Source organism: Macaca mulatta, chromosome 14, assembly GCF_049350105.2.
Source record: "Macaca mulatta isolate MMU2019108-1 chromosome 14, T2T-MMU8v2.0, whole genome shotgun sequence".
NCBI lineage: Eukaryota > Metazoa > Chordata > Mammalia > Primates > Cercopithecidae > Macaca > Macaca mulatta.
This window is the reverse complement of record NC_133419.1, coordinates 103,562,000-103,578,215: the sequence shown is the minus strand read 5'-3', so window position 1 is coordinate 103,578,215 and position 16,216 is coordinate 103,562,000. Positions and strand designations below refer to the sequence as shown.

The 16,216-nt window shown below is 39.3% G+C and overlaps 1 protein-coding gene across 2 annotated transcripts; it reads left to right on the top strand.

The window, feature by feature from the left end:
* Positions 1–1,250: 1,250 nt before the first annotated feature.
* On the top strand, positions 1,251–15,917 carry MMP27 (matrix metallopeptidase 27). 2 transcript variants are annotated; one of them, XM_028833924.2, is made up of 10 exons: positions 1,251–1,406; positions 2,243–2,481; positions 3,899–4,047; positions 4,136–4,264; positions 10,337–10,498; positions 10,681–10,801; positions 12,077–12,207; positions 13,334–13,493; positions 14,364–14,467; positions 15,397–15,917. In XM_028833924.2, exons 1-10 carry the CDS (start codon positions 1,305–1,307, stop codon positions 15,639–15,641), a joined length of 1,542 nt encoding a protein of 513 aa, XP_028689757.1. In that variant the 5' UTR covers positions 1,251–1,304; the 3' UTR covers positions 15,642–15,917. The 2 variants fall into 2 exon arrangements, with proteins under 2 accessions (XP_028689757.1, XP_077821039.1); XM_077964913.1 differs by lacking the exon at positions 10,337–10,498 and having other exon boundaries at positions 1,260–1,406.
* The last annotated feature ends 299 nt before the right edge of the window (positions 15,918–16,216 follow it).

Here is a 16,216-nt window from a genome sequence, read left to right as displayed (position 1 = left end):
CGGGCTGCAGCAGCTGACCAGCACCGATCGTCCGGCACTCCCCAGTGAGATGAACCCAGTACCTCAGTTGAAAATGCAGAAATCACCGGTCTTCTGTGTCGCTCGCGCTGGGAGTTGGAGACTGGAGCTGCTCCTATTCGGCCATCTTGCTCCGCCCCTTGGATGAGCTTTAAATGCAAAGGAAGTATGTATCTACGTACAGCCTATAAGTTCTTCAGCTATGTCATAGACATTTTGTTTAGGATATGGACAACGAAGATTTGGAAAAGTCTATCAATCGAGGAGTTAACATTTGGGAAGAAAGGGAAGAAAATTTTAATAACTGGTAGAAGAAAAGAGGAGGATAAGTGAGGGAGGACATTGCTGTAACTAACATTGTTCCTTCATCTAAAAGTAGCCCAAGTAAAGAAAAATATATCGAAATTAATCCAAAAGGCTCTCACTGACTATACTCTCACTTCTGATGTTAATTTTGGCCTTCATCATCCATGACCTCTATGATTCTTCATCTTCCCAGTCAGTTGTCTTGTCCATGAGACCCTCCATCCCATCTTCCATAGCTGTCTACATATAGATTTTGTTCCAGTGAGGCCAGATTTCCTACGGCTCATTTCTCCTGTGTTACCTCCTTCCCATGGCCTCTTTGCACTCACACTCCTTTTTACTTCCTCTGTAAAACCAAATTCTACCCATTCTCCAAAACCCAGAGCAAGCCCTAGTGCAAGCCCCAGTGCAGGCTGTATTTAACTTGTGTAAAACCTCAAGGCCACACTCATAAGCAGTGATCTGCCTTTGGCCCTTCTTAGTCTTTATAATCTGTACTGTGTATTTGCCCACTTGCTTCCACTACATTAATTTCTGCATGTGTCTGAATTCTCCAACAAGATTGCATTCACAGGGGCAGGCAAACAGTAGGAATTCAATAAACATTTGAAGTTTACCTTAATTAATAAGGGTAGTCTGATTCCTGATTCATTTGTCTTTTTATGATAACATCCTACCAAGATATTTTGAGATTGCCCTCAAAAGAAAACTTTGCAAGGAAAAAAATAACGTGGAGGCTCACTTCCCAGTCTATTCAATTCAGTAATAAGCACTAACTGTGTTTACTAAATAACTGCAGACCAAGATTACAAAATCAGCTCAGTCAAAAAAAAAAAAAAAAGCAAATCATGACACACTTTATGGCAAGTGTCCTTTTCTGTTATTAATTAAATGATGATACAAGCCAATTCATGCCACGTCTCACTATTATTTTCTAAATTCTCTGCTAACAGAACCGGCTTCAGCTGAGAAAGAGAGGAATGAAGCACCTTCTGCTTCTATTTTTGTTCTTTATAACATTTTCTTCTGCATTTCCTACAGTCCGGATGATGGAAAATGAAGAAAACATGCAACTGGCTCAGGTATTGTCTTAATAAATGATATCGATGACTATTGATATGAAGCTTATTTTATTGATTCTTTTGGGACTTAAAAAGAAAACACATTCCTGCAAAAGAGTCCTGAACTTTTTTGTGAGAAGGAGCTGCTTTTCATTTGTCTAGCTCTAAGGATATCAAGAAATTGTGTTGGGGTGGGGGCTGGGCCAGGGAGGGGGAAAGGATCTGCTATAACTTTTGGCAATGGTCACAAATGAAGGGATGTTCAGTGAGAGGAGAAAGGAGAGAGCCCTGCAAGGCATGGAGATTGCTATAGAAGCATTACAAGACTACCAGGTGGACCCAGTCTACAATTTGGAGCCCTAATCCCTATTTGTATGAAAATAATACATTGCTTTACAGATTCCCTCTAAAAATCAGTTCAGTTAACTTTTTATATTTGGTTAAACCAAATAGATGTGCACAGTGGATAACCACTTATTTCTTCTAGAATTTGTTTCAAAGAAACACTAAAATGAAAGTAACAGCAAAAATATGTAAGATATGTCATCATTTAACAGATAGACGAAGCTTCATTCTCTTCTGCGGAAGTTTCTGAGCCATGTACTTTGGCTAATTCTGGGCACTCGTAAGTCAACCAAGTCTTGGAAATTGAAAGAGCAGGGTGACTTACTATTTTACTCTTTGTGTCCTTCTTTCCTCCTTCACTCCTCTCTTTCTCTCATTACTTCTTTTTCTTTCCCCCCTCTTCCTATTGCCAAAAGAAATTTTAGGCATTTTTGCTTTATCCTGAGATGGAGATTTGCTCTCCTGTAGTCTGTGTCTCTTTTTTTTTTTTTTTTTCTTATCTTTTTGGTCAGGCATATCTCAACCAGTTCTACTCTCTTGAAATAGAAGGGAATCATCTTGTTCAAAGCAAGAACAGGAGTCTCATAGATGACAAAATTCGGGAAATGCAAGCATTTTTTGGATTGACAGTGACTGGAAAACTGGACTCAAACACCCTTGAGATCATGAAGACACCCAGGTGTGGGGTGCCTGATGTGGGCCAGTATGGCTACACCCTCCCTGGGTGGAGAAAATACAACCTCACCTACAGGTAATGCTTCTGTCAGCTTATTTCCACCTAATCCAAAGGAACATAAAGATAATTTCCGAGGAACAGAATAATATTCATTCATTTGACTGAGCACTTCCTGTGTGCACAGCACATCATAGGCTCCATTTACGGTATCTTCCCAACAAACCTGTGCTATAGGCTCTGCTGCTACCGCCACCTTAAATACAGAGAAACTGAAACAAAAGTTTATTTACCATGGCTGAGGTTACACAGCTGTTACTGGCTCCAGCAGACATGCTCTCATCTCTAGCCTCTGCCACCATCATATAAGCTCTGAACAAATGCTATCATCTGACTGCAGATACTTGACAGCATGGATAAAGGGTGCTCAAGAGAAAATGGGGAGATCCTGGAACACAACCAGTTTATGTCAGAGACATGTGTGTGTGAGAGAGATAGTTGCCAAATCTCAGATGAGCCCCCCAGAGCAAAGTAAGGTGTTTCCCTCAGACATCTCAAGGAAAAGGGGGCTGGCTGACTCATCGGCAGGAAGAGGAGGCGGTATGCCCTCGATCTGAGACAGAGGCAGTCACCTTGACCACCACTCTAGAGCCTTTCTTTCATCTTACTGAGTGCTAGGACTTGAGACAAAAATGAGTTTAGCAAGATAGGGAACATAAACAAGAGAAAGATCTTTTCCTGAGCAATTCTTGTGGTTCTCATGTAAGATTCTTCATATACGGACTGGGAGCAGTGGCTCATGCCTGTAATCCCAGCACTTTGGGAGGCAGAGGTGGACAGATCACCTGAGGTCAGGAGTTTGAGACCAGCCTGGCCAACATGGCAAAACCCCATCTCTACTAAAAAATACAAAAATTAGCCGGGCGTGGTGGCTTTCATCTGTAGTCCCAGCTACTCAGGAGGCTGAGGTATGAGAATCACTTGAGCCTGGGAGGCAGAGGTTGCAGTGAGCCGAGGTCACGCCACTGCACTACACCCCGGGGGATAGAGTGAGACTCTGTCTCAAAAGAAAAAAAAAAAAAAGATTCTTAATATATGATACATGCACAAGACTAATTTCCAAAAGCCATTCCAAAAAATGATTCTCAATTCTTTTTAAGAATGTCTTTATAATACTTTCATATACAAGCCAACACGTACATGAGATTAATGCTATCGCAGGATGTGATCTTAGGGAAGTCATTTAACCTCTTTGAGCCTCCTTTGTTGAAGTGTTATAATACTACTGATTCATAGGGAAGATAAAGGAATTTAATTGTATAGTATATGTAACAGTATTTCATTTAAATAAAGTGCTATGCAACTATAAGATAACTGCACCACACCAAAGTTACTGCAGCACATTATTGATAAGCTAGAAATGTTTTTTGTAGTTATGTGTGTATATTCATGAATGAATAAACCAGAAATTGACATATTTTTGTTAATTTTTAAGAATAATAAACTATACTCCGGATATGGCACGAACTGCTGTGGATGAGGCTATACAAGAAGGTTTAGAAGTGTGGAGCAAAGTTACTCCACTACAATTCACCAAGATTTCAAAGGGGATTGCAGACATCATGATTGCCTTTAGGACTCGAGGTAAGGTTTTCAACAGAGAGCAAAGCTATTTTCATCTCTGGAGATTTGAGGAAACTGATCTTTTTTCCTCCAATAAATTGTGTCTCAGTCCATGGTCGGTGTCCTCGCTATTTTGATGGTCCCCTGGGAGTGCTTGGCCATGCCTTTCCTCCTGGTCCGGGTCTGGGTGGTGACACTCATTTTGATGAGGATGAAAACTGGACCAAGGATGGAGCAGGTGAGTCTAATTTTCTTTATGAACAAAATTTTATTATTCTAAAGAATCCCTGAAAAGAATAGTTTTGTAACTAGTTGCTTTTTAACTCTAAAGTTCCCAATGTCCCCACAATTTTCCATATTCCAAGATGACATTGATGGAAGTGTTCAATACACCCTCATAAATTTGCTAATTCTATTATGATCAGAGCATTCTTCATTACTCATACATTCATCCATACACCCATAATGTCTGAGGGGCCACTGTGTGCCTAGAACTATACAAGGTGTCCTCTGGACCCCAAAGTTGTACTGGAAAAGTGTAAGCTTTCAGAGGTTCATGATCCTGTGTGGTACACAAGGCCAGCCCACATACCTGCCATATAAGGCAGAAGATGTTTTGTGTTGTACCAGTGGTAGAAGTCATCAGTTGCTTGAGGATTGAAAGAAGACTCTAGGGAGGTGGTAATTTTGAGTTAGCAGTTAAAGGACAGTGTATGGATTCATAGCCCATAGAGGCTCTATTTCAAAGCATGAACCTCCTCTTCTAACTCTTGCCCAGCTACAAAGGAATCAGACCTTAATGCTTATATTTGACTTATTTCTTCAAACCAAGTAAGTTTATTTTTCTCAATGGGCCTGCCTAGCATTCGAGGTGTTTTACTACTGTTCTGACAAAAATATCAAACTATACTATATTAACAGGTAGCAGTGTATGCCTCAAACAAAAGAGCAAGCTCAGTAGATTTTTGGGCCCCCCATTCTTTTTTTCTGTCATTGGCAATAGTCACCTTGGGTCTGGTGTCTAGCTTCCAGAGTCATAGGAAAGCACAGGTTATAGTGGTCCTGATGGATAGTATACAAGGATACAGGTCATTCCTGACCATGTATCTCCAGATAATCGGTCTAGGTCAGCTTTGCACTTTCTGTGAAACTGAAAGCCTGTGACACAAAATGGTCCATGGCTACTCACTGCTCAGTCAGAACAGGTGATGCAACTGTTCTTCCAAGTGCCAGTGAAAAGGGCGAAAGTCAGTACTGGCTGAGGTTCAGGCAGCAGCATGCAAAATCCGGGATTGGCTGCTGCCATTGCCACATGACTTACCATCACAAGCAGACAAGAAATTGAAGGAGGTAAGATAACATTGTCACCCAAGCAAGAGAGGAGAGGAATGAACCAAGTCTGTTGTGTATCTTCTGCTGAGACATGTTTCAATATTTGTTTGGTACTAGTCTGAAGACACTGCGGAAATGTTTCATCAAACAGTTATAGGAAATATCCTAGCACTTGCCAAAATCAGAATGATTCCCCTTGCTCAGCCAGGCTTTACTTTCATATCTAGAGGCAGAAATCAAAGATTTCACTATCCTTTTGTCTCTTAAATCCAATACTAAGTAGCAGTTACTCTTACCCATACTGCTTTAAGCCCTCTGCCAAGGGGGATGTGTGGGGTAAGTTATTTTTTTTTTAAGTCCAATGTATCTGGGTTCCACATTGGTAAGGCTTGTTTGAGCAAGGCGGGAGATAAATACAGTCCTCAACCAAGTTCTGGGTGGGCAACTAGGCAGCAGTTCCAAAAAGGATTGTCTTCTGACTACTTTATTACATTCACTCAGAGTAGAAATTGTGGGCCCTCTGTGATCCAATTGTATAACTCTTAGTTCACTGACATTAAAGGGGAAAATATCTTCTTGTTCTCCAATGGAAACAAAAAACATCAAGCAAACATAATCTCCAATAAAATTGTAATTTTAAAAATAGGAAATTCAGCAATAGCCTATATGATCACCTCTTTCATTGCAATTTGGAGGCTCTGTTCTACGAAAGGGTGGCAAAAGTCTTGGTGTAACTTGCTTAAGAGCAACAGACACAGCATCTGCCAATGACGCCATTAGGCTGCTTCCTCAGGGTCATTGCATGGGGATGTCAGAGGACTTTAAGCACATACAGAGATTTTGATTTTCCTGAGAGTCTCTCAAAGCAAAGCCAGTGCCAAGCTTATTGTGAGTGTGTGTGTGGCAGACACGTGTGTACCAAACAACTAAACAGGCCTTGCAGACTGCTACAGATGCTGCTACAGTGTTGGGGAGAAGAAAAAGCAAGTTTGTAGCTTGGCAGACACTGGTTCCTTTCAGGGCTTCCCATTTACCAGCTGAGGGACCTGGGGCAAGTCAAGTAATTTTCTTACTCTCTATTTCTTTGCATGTAAAATAATAATGATGCTCTTCTTTTAGGAGGGTGAAATAAATTACCCTTGCCCTAACTAGGTTAGTAAAGGTGAAAACACCTTTCAGAGGTTGTCCATAGTGAACACTCAGAAATGCTTGACATTAAAGATTCTGTTGACAATTATTAGTATCGATGATGATAATGAAAACTAGGGTGGAATTACATTCTAGATATAAGAAAAAATATTTACAAAGTTATGAATGTATAATGCACAAATTTATCTATTTAGTCACGTCTCCATGAGACAGAGAGTTTTGTCATCTTTTTCCTACAGTGTCATATGGCTGGTAACAGTGTTGGCACATGAGAAATACTCTACAAATCATTGGTAAATAAAGTCACTCAACGATCATTTATTGAACATCCACTATGACTCAGGCTCTGTCATAGAAATGAAATATACCCTAGTATAAAAGACACAGAAGCTGCCCTGAAGGGGTTACAGTCTAAGGGACACGCAGACAATTAAATGGCAACTAAAATCAGCAGTATCAGTACTGAGATAAAGGAAACTATGGCAAAGTAATAGGTCCACACAGAAGAAATTCCAATCCAGACCCACAGGTCAGCAAAGGAAGCTATGTCAAACCTGAGAACTGGAGGCTCAACAGGAACTAAGAAGACAAAGTAGGGTAAAGAGGGTGAATAGGAGTTTTCTGAACAGAATAGGTCTATCCAGCATAAGGAATGGATTTGTAGAAGACAAGGCTAAAATGGCAAATAGGATTCAGATTGCAGAGGGTCTTGAAAGCCAGAATAAAGGTCTGGACTTCATTTAAAGAACCTGAGTTTGAATTACTTTTCCCAATATTCATTTTTCCAGTTCCTTGTCCAAAAGCACACACAGTGACATAGCCAGCCAGGCAAGGGGCAGCAGCAAAGACAAGAGCAGAGAAGTGTCAAAGACCATGACATAATTCTTTGCCCTTTTATGTTTGCTTAGTGAAAACATAACTTGGCAAGTTTCCATCAGGGAAGCTGAGGCTTCCCTTAGGCTCCATACACTTAGTTGCAAATCGAGGGATGGACTTTTTTTGTTTGTTTGTTTGTTTTATTTATTTATTTATCATTTATTTATTATGTATTTAGTTTTTGAGACCAGGTCTAACTCTGTCGCCCAGGCTGGAGTGCAGTGGAACAATCTCAGCTCGCTGCAACCTATGCCTCTCGGACTCAAGCAATTCTCCTACCTCAGCCTCCCAAATAGCTGGGACCACAGGCACAGGCCACCTCACCCAGCTACTTTTTTTTTTTTTTTCTTTAGTAGAGATGGGGTTTCTCCTTTTTGCCCAGGCTGCTCTTGAACCCCTGAGCTCAAGGTATCCACCCACCTTGGCCTCCCAAAGTGCTGGGATTAGAGGAGTGAACCACCATGCCAGGCCCAAGGGAGCGGTCTTCTATACTTAGAGCCTTACAGACTAGTGGGAGAGGCAGACAAAGACAAAGGCAATTCTAACATGCCTAGTAAGCCTTCTGGAAAAGTCACGATGGTCATGTCTAGGAAGCACATCTAACCATTTTTTCATTCAGACAACACCTGGACATCCACTCATCATTATTAAGCAGTCACAGTCTCTAGGTATAAAAGATAATTAAGACATGGTTCCTGTACCCAGGGTGACAGAAATAAACAATACAGCCCTTACGGGCTATGACAGAATCAAGTGCTGAGTCTGTGGAAGCCGGAGCCGTGCATTTAACTCAACCTGGATAAGAGCAGGAGGGATAAGGGTTACATGAAGGAAATGACTTTAGAGGGAAGTCCTGGGGAATAAATAGGGTAGTTAAGCCAAGAGAAAGTAGAAGAGATATATTCTTAGCAAAGAGATGAAGGTATGAAGACGTAGAGATTAGAAAGAACCTGGCACAGAAGAAAAATGCCAGCGATTTAATATAGTTAGCTCGTGGAATACGAAAATAAAATATGAGGCTGAAAAAAGGCAGGGACTAGACTGTGGAGGGTCATGTGAAGGTGTTTGGACTTTATCCTATAGCCAAAATGGAACCTCTGAAGAATAAAAGTAGGAGCAACATGATCACATATAGTATAGTCTAGCAACAACCCCAAACTGGTGACTTCTATTTTTAAAAAAATATTATCCATTTCTGAGACACCAGTTTCAAGCCTTACCCTAGGCTATATTTTTCCATGATGTGACTAATACCAATTAAAGTCATGTGCCATTTAATCATATTTCAGTCAACTATGGACTATGTATGTGACAGTGGTCCCATTCGATTATGATGGAGCTGAAAATTTCCTGACACCTAGTGATGTCATAGCACAACACATTACTCACATGTTTGTGGTGATGCTGATATGAACAAACCTACTGTACTGCCAGTCATATAAAAGTTCAGCACATACAATTGTGTGAAGTACATAATACTTGATATTAAACAACCATGTTACTGGTTTATGTATTTAATGTACTATACCTTTTCTGGTTATTTTAGAATATACTCCTACTTGTAAAAAAAAAAAAAAAGAAAGAGAGAGAGAGAGAAAGAAAAAGAAAGAAAGAAAGAAAGAAAGAAAGAAAGAAAGAAAGAAGGAAGGAAGGAAGGAAGGAAGGAAGGAAGGAAGGAAGGAAGGAAGGAAGGAAGGAAGGAAGGAAGAGAAGAAAGGAAGAAAAAAAAAACAGGTAACTGTAAAACAGCCTCAGGTAGGCCCTTCAGGAGGGCTTCCAGAAGAAGTCATTGTTACCATAGGAGATGACAGCTCCATGCATGTTATTGTCCCTGAGGACTTTCCAGTGGGACAAGATATGGAGGTGGAAGACAGTAATACAGATGATCCTGATTGAAGGAAGGAAATATTTTTGTAGAGCTATACAACAAGTTTGTGTTTTAAGCTAAGTCACAAAAATGTCCAAAATTTTAAAAATGTAAAAGTTTAGGCCGGAGGTGGTGGCTCACACCTGTAATCCCAGCAGTTTGAAAGACCAAGCTGGAGGATTGCTTTAGCCCAGGAGTTCAAGATCAGCGTGGGCAACACAGTGAGACCCCCATCTCTACAAAAACAAATAAGAAAATTAGCTGGACATGGTGGCATGCACCTGTAGTCCCGGCTGCTCAGGAGGCTGAGGCAGGAGGAGTGCCTGAGCCTAGGAGTTTGAGGCTGCAGTGAGCTATGATCACACCACTCCAGCCTGGGCAACAGAGCAAGACCCTGCCTCAAAAAAAAAAATTACAAAGTAAAAAAGTTACAGTAAGCAAAGGTTATTATTGAAGAAAAAAAATTTTTTTAATTTGGTGTAGCTTAAGTGTCCAGTGTTTATACAGTCTACATAATGCCCTAGGCTTTCACATTCACTCACCACTCACTCACTCACTGACTCACCCAGAGCAACTTCCAGTCCTGCAAGCTCCATTCATGGTAAGTGTCCTACATAGCTGTACTATTTTTTTTAATCTTTTATACCATATTTTTACTGTACCTTCCTCATATTCAGATATGTTTAGATAGACAAATACTTCCCATTGCGCTAAATAATTGCTTACCATTGTGCTAGGATTACCTATAATATTCAGTAAAGTAATGTGCAATACAGGTTTGTAACCTGGGAGCAAGAGGCTATACCATGTAACCTTGGTGTGTAGTGCGCTGTGCCATCTAGGTTTGTGTAAGTGCACCTATAATGTTTGCACAATGATGCATTTCTCAGAACATATCCCCGTCATTAAGCAACACATGACTTTATTAGTATTGAAATATTTCCCAGATAAATGGTGGTACATATGAGAATTATCTGCTATATAGCAAGCCTTTATTTCATTCCCCTTAGTTACTTTCCAATCTTAGATGCAACCATTCTCTTTTTGATTAAGTCATGTGCTCGTGTTTTCCCTGTTGTTATCAAGGATTCAACTTGTTTCTTGTGGCTGCTCATGAATTTGGTCATGCACTGGGGCTGTCTCACTCCAATGATCAAACAGCCTTGATGTTCCCAAATTATGTCTCCCTGGATCCCAGAAAATACCCACTTTCTCAGGATGATATCAATGGAATCCAATCCATCTATGGTGAGCAAAATTATAAATCTCAATATATGTGAACTAAATAGGAAGCTTTGCAGAAAGGAAGTTAAGAAAATAACTTCTTGAAATATTATCATGAAGCAAATATCCACTTACGTAAGACCCTTGTGTAGGCATATTTCTTCATACCCTCTTAATTCATTGTGGTATTTTTTTTCTCATCAAAGGAGGTCTGCCTAAGGTACCTGCTAAGCCAAAGGAACCCACTATATCCCATGCCTGTGACCCTGACTTGACTTTTGATGCTATCACCACTTTCCGCAGAGAAGTAATGTTCTTTAAAGGCAGGTAAACTCATTTCCCTAAACACCTCAACTTCCTATGAAGATTTTTCTTTTCAAGGGATTTGAGGATAATGAGGTAGTCACAGAGCTAGTGAAAATGTGTGCCTTTTATCTTCATTTTATAACTGAACATACTGTTTGAATGCTTTACCATATGCGTGTGTCTTGTAGTTGTTGGATAAATTTTTTAAAGTCTTTAAGGAATTTTAAAAATTGCCATTGCATAAGAAGGGGAAATAGAGTCTACTTTCAGGGACTTCTTGGCCAGAAGAGTCCACCAATCCCAGTGGCCTACTGCAGCCAACTTACACTTCATTACAGGAGCCTATTGTTACATTTTCAGGAATTTTGCAAACCAGTTCACATCACATAGGCAGCTTGAAACTGGCCATGGTTGGAGTATTTACGTCTGAAAATCAGCAAATGATTAAAGTCATGTCTTCTTCCCACCTGGAGAGCCAGTTGTTAAATACGGGTCAGCACCTTACTGAACATTTCTTAAAGTTGCATCAATAAAGTGTTAGCTGTAGTGGGAAATCCCTTCTCTCACTAAAATTTATTGAACTTAAGTTGCAGCATGATGTGTCAGTTATGTAGACCATGACCATATTTTTATAGCAAAATATCAAGACATACACCATTGACAAAGATACAGGGGCAAAAGGAAAGAATATTTGAAATTGGACTCCTTTCACCCATGAATGTATCATGTTACGATCCATGCTATCACCACCATTCTCTGATCAGCAGAAGCCGAGAGGCTACCCATCATGAATGTCAGAGAGGAGTGGCGTGTATGTGGAGGAAAATGGAATATAAGGACTTTTAACGTCTCATTCATAGACTCGGAATTTTGCAGCCAGAAGGGAAATACTGAGGAAGTGTTTTGGCTCATCAATGATTACATTTCTTCATTCCAGCAAGCATCTGCTTCAAAAAGTTCTCCTTAGGAATGCTTGGTGTTGGCTTAGAATGTTGGGTGTTGCTGCTTTGGCAAAAACAAAACCATTGTGCATTCGGAACTCAGAATAAGAATTCCATGAAGAGTTTGCCACTCTACGGACCCAAGAGAGTGGGCACAAAGGCATGTCCTGAACTTGGGAGTCCCAAACTGAACTGAACTCACAACCACCTAAATTTGCTGAGGAAAATTATGCTAATTATCTCAGTTATTTGAGGAAGATACCAACCAATTAGATAAAAGGCAAGCCTAAGATTGCAAAGTTTTCATTGATATGGAAATAGGCTGCATGGGTAAAGTGTTTTTTGTTTAACACAGGCACCTATGGAGGATCTATTATGATATCACAGATGTTGAGTTTGAATTAATTGCTTCATTCTGGCCATCTCTGCCAGCTGATCTGCAAGCTGCATATGAGAACCCCAGAGATAAGATTCTGGTTTTCAAAGGTAACCTTGCCCATCCTGATTCCTCTTCTCCCTCTGGCTGCCTGAACTAACCAATGGGTATTTTGGTGTAAGAAATAAAATCTTCATGCCTGAGCCAACGTGTAGGGCTTTTGCCCTCATCTTAGGTTCCTGTCATAAAGAATATAACAAACTAGGATTCTCTGTGGCTGTGAAGATAAACACAATCTTAGCTGCACAGGGACTAAAATAAACCTGTGTGATAAGAACTAAAAAAGTCTCTTTTTCTGCCAAATAAAGGTAATTAATCTCTCTTTAATGTTCACTTTCTGCTAAAGTTGCCAGATTTGGCAAATAAAAATATAGGACACTATAAATTTCAGATAAACAACAAATAATTTTTTGGTGTATGTATATATCCCTTAAAATATTTTGTATTTATTTATACCCAAAGTTAGTCACTGTTCACTTGAAATTCAAATTTAACTGATTTGCATCAATATTGATAAATGTCATCCACTGCCTTCATTATTCACTTTAAGAACACTATGGGCTGGGTGTGGCGACTCATGCCTGTAACCCCAGCACTTTGAGAGGCTGAGGCGGGTGGATCGCTTGAGCCCAGGAGTTCAAGACGAGACTGAGAATCATGGTGAAACCCCATCCTACAAACCCCATCTCTACTTTAATTTGAAATTCAAATTAACTATTTAATCTAGCAACCCAACTTTTTATATGATGTTATCAGATTACTAGCCTTTGAGAGCACTTGGAGGCTGAAACTTAGGAGAACATGTCCAAACATACTTCATTTTAAAAATTTCAATTGACACATAATAATTGTACATATTTATGGGGTACAATATATTATTTTAATACATATATGCATTGCTTAGTTGATTGTTTTGACAGAGTTAGCCAATTAAAAGCAATCAATACAATGAAACCAATTGACAAAGGTATACATACTATTGACTTTTACCGGTATATTTATTTGTGTAATATAATGTGAGCAGCTAAAGACAGTAGTAAGAATGAATGTGGACATAAGATTATTAAATCTCTAAGCACTGAAGCTAAAAGGAACTAGGCATCTAATTATTTTTACATTTCTTAAGTTATCTATTTCTCCCTCTAGAAAATAAATAATCACTCTCTCTCTTAATAGATGAAAACTTCTGGATGATCAGAGGATATGCTGTCTTGCCAGATTATCCCAAATCCATTCATACATTAGGTTTTCCAGGACGTGTGAAGAAAGTAGATGCAGCCGTCTGTGATAAGACCACAAGAAAAACCTACTTCTTTGTGGGCATTTGGTGCTGGAGGTAAGTTTATAGACGATTGACTCTTTGTTTTATTATGGAAAAAAATATTCACAGTAGCATCACTTTGACACAGACAAAAATAAAATGAATCCATAATACTTTCTATTATTTATTTATTTATTTTTTGAGATAGAGTCTTGCCCTGTCTCCCAGGCTAGAGTGCAGTGCTGCAATCTCTGCTCACTGCAGCCTCAACCTCCCGCATTCAAGCGATCCTGCTGCCTCAGCACCCCCCAAGTAACTGGGTCTACAGGCATGTGCCACCACACCTGGCTAATTTTTGTACTTTTTGTAGAGATGGGGTTTCATCATGATTCTCAGTCTGGTCTCGAACTCCTGGGCTCAAGCAATCAACCCGCCTCGGCCTCTCAGAATGCTGGGATTACAGGCATGGGTCGCCACGCCCAGCCTATAGTCTTCTTAAAGTGAATAATGAAGGCAGAGAATGACATTTATCAAGCCGAAAGAGATCTCAATGAGTCTAATGACTTTCCTTCAACTTAAAAACTAAAGATAAGATAAAATAAAAAGTTGATGACCCCAACCAAATTGCCAATGACACAAACATATCTAGTGAAAATTTTTGAACGCTCCAAGCTCAGCCTTCAATCTGATGTAACAATTCCTCTGAATAGCATCAATCTAACAAATGTTGTGGCCTTTTTCCCTGATCATTTCTTGTTTGGAAGATTCTATAAGTGATTCAACCAAACATAATCTTTACTATATTTTTATTATAGATCCAATTAGTTTTCCTCTACTAGGCCTATGTATTCCCCACATCCCTGCTTGACTCTAAGTTGAGCAGTAGACAAATTAAGCTCCCCAAACCAAAGATCCTCTGGTATCCTTTCATATCCTTATATGCAGGTTTGATGAAATGACCCAAACCATGGACAAAGGGTTCCCGCAGAGGGTGGTAAAACACTTTCCTGGAATCAGTATCCGTGTTGATGCTGCTTTCCAGTACAAAGGTAAGCAAGGATGTCTCACTTATTGGGATACTTGTGAGACTGTGTTGACTGTGAAAAAAGACAGCACAAAAACTTAAATGTTTCTATTTTAATGCAATTTTGCTACTCTTAAGTATATACAATAATAAACATTAACCTGACAAGCATTATGACAAACTGAATTTATAAATCCTGAATTATACTCTCTGTTATACCATCTCAAATCTAGGTAAAAAGTACCAAATCCATTTTACTCATCATTGATAAGTAAAGATACCCCCTAAAGTATACAAAGTAAGCACATGAACAAAACAATGATTCTCAAACTTTAATGTATGTAGCTTAATGTACATAAGGGGTTTGTGTGTGAAACAAAGTATTTGAGGCAGAATTGTGAGTGATACCTAGGAACCTGTAGTTTTAAAAGAACCTCAGGCAATGTAATGCATACAATCCAGCAACTCTATCATCAAAGACAATGACCTAGACCTAGACTGTGGAGTAATCAGATGTCTAGAAATATTTTTGAGTGACACGATCTATTACTACAATGAAACTAACACAGAACCTCGTAACCTAAAGCAGAGCAAAGTAGAACAGCTCTAAGAAAACGAGGATATAGAGACCAAGGCCACATCCACAGGGGCCTTCTCCCCTTCACTGAGACACTTTGTTGAAGCCTAGTTTGAGAACCTCTGGCATAGACTGCAGTCTGGCTAGAAAGGTAAAAAGTCCCTTTAAACTCACACTTTATAACATTGACTTCCTCCTTAGGGAAATAAAAACGATAGGATTTCCCACATGACAGTAGAAAACTAAAATGTATGTATGTGATTCCACAAATGTCTTTGCTCTCCATAACGTTATTTTTTTCCAAGTTTATAAAATTTAAAAGTATGGAAGTATTACATAGTTATGAAAGATAACTAATCCTGATTCTCTGTCTCTAGGATTCTTCTATTTCAGCCGTGGATCAAAGCAATTTCAATATGACATTAAGACAAAGAATATTACCCGAATCATGAGAACTAATACTTGGTTTCAATGCAAAGAACCATTAAACTCATCATTTGGTTTTGATATCAACAAGGAAAAAGCACATTCAGGAGGCGTAAAGATATCGCATCATAAGAGTTTAAGCTTGTTTATTTTAAGTATTGTTCATGTGCTGAAAAACACTTCTATTGATCAATAAATTCATAGACCTAAAATAAACCTCAACAGGTCTTTTAATATAAATTCTGCTTCAAAATAGAATAGAACCATTCTTTAACAAGTTGCTAGTCCTAGTTCTAAATATCCAAATTCAATAGCCATTTTGAGCTGCCTGATTCTTTTAATAGGAAGTTATTATGTAGAAACAAAAATCTGTGACTGTACCTTAAGCCTATTTCATGCTTTGTGGACTTGGAGAAGACATGTCTTACAACTAAATACTAAAACATTTATTAAACCAATCTTTAGCATTCTATTTTGTCTGGACCTTTGGAGTTTAAGAGCCCCAATAAACTATAGTCCTCATCCCTATGCATGTTCTGAATCCATCAATCAAATAAGTTACTCCACCTCCCAAAGAGAAGGGTGACAGCCTGGATAGATGCAGGATGAGTTACGTTAGAGGTGATTCTCTGACAAGTAAGGAACTAGCAGAAGTAGGAGAGAAGTGTTCCCATAGCCTGACAAACATTGACCAATGCAGTTAAACATTCCTTAGGGAATACAAAATTAAGTTTTCTACACACTGATTTCAGCCACAACAGACACATGAAA

What these genes read in the sequence shown, in the direction of transcription:
- MMP27 (XM_028833924.2), top strand. Translation starts at nt 1,305, where the DNA reads ATGAAGCACCTTCTGCTTCTATTTTTGTTCTTTATAACATTTTCTTCT. An exon ending in AAATACAACCTCACCTACAG is followed by an intron (nt 2,482 to 3,898) that starts GTAATGCTTCTG and finishes TTAATTTTTAAG; the next exon opens with AATAATAAACTATACTCCGG. An exon ending in CTGGACCAAGGATGGAGCAG is followed by an intron (nt 4,265 to 10,336) that starts GTGAGTCTAATT and finishes GTTGTTATCAAG; the next exon opens with GATTCAACTTGTTTCTTGTG.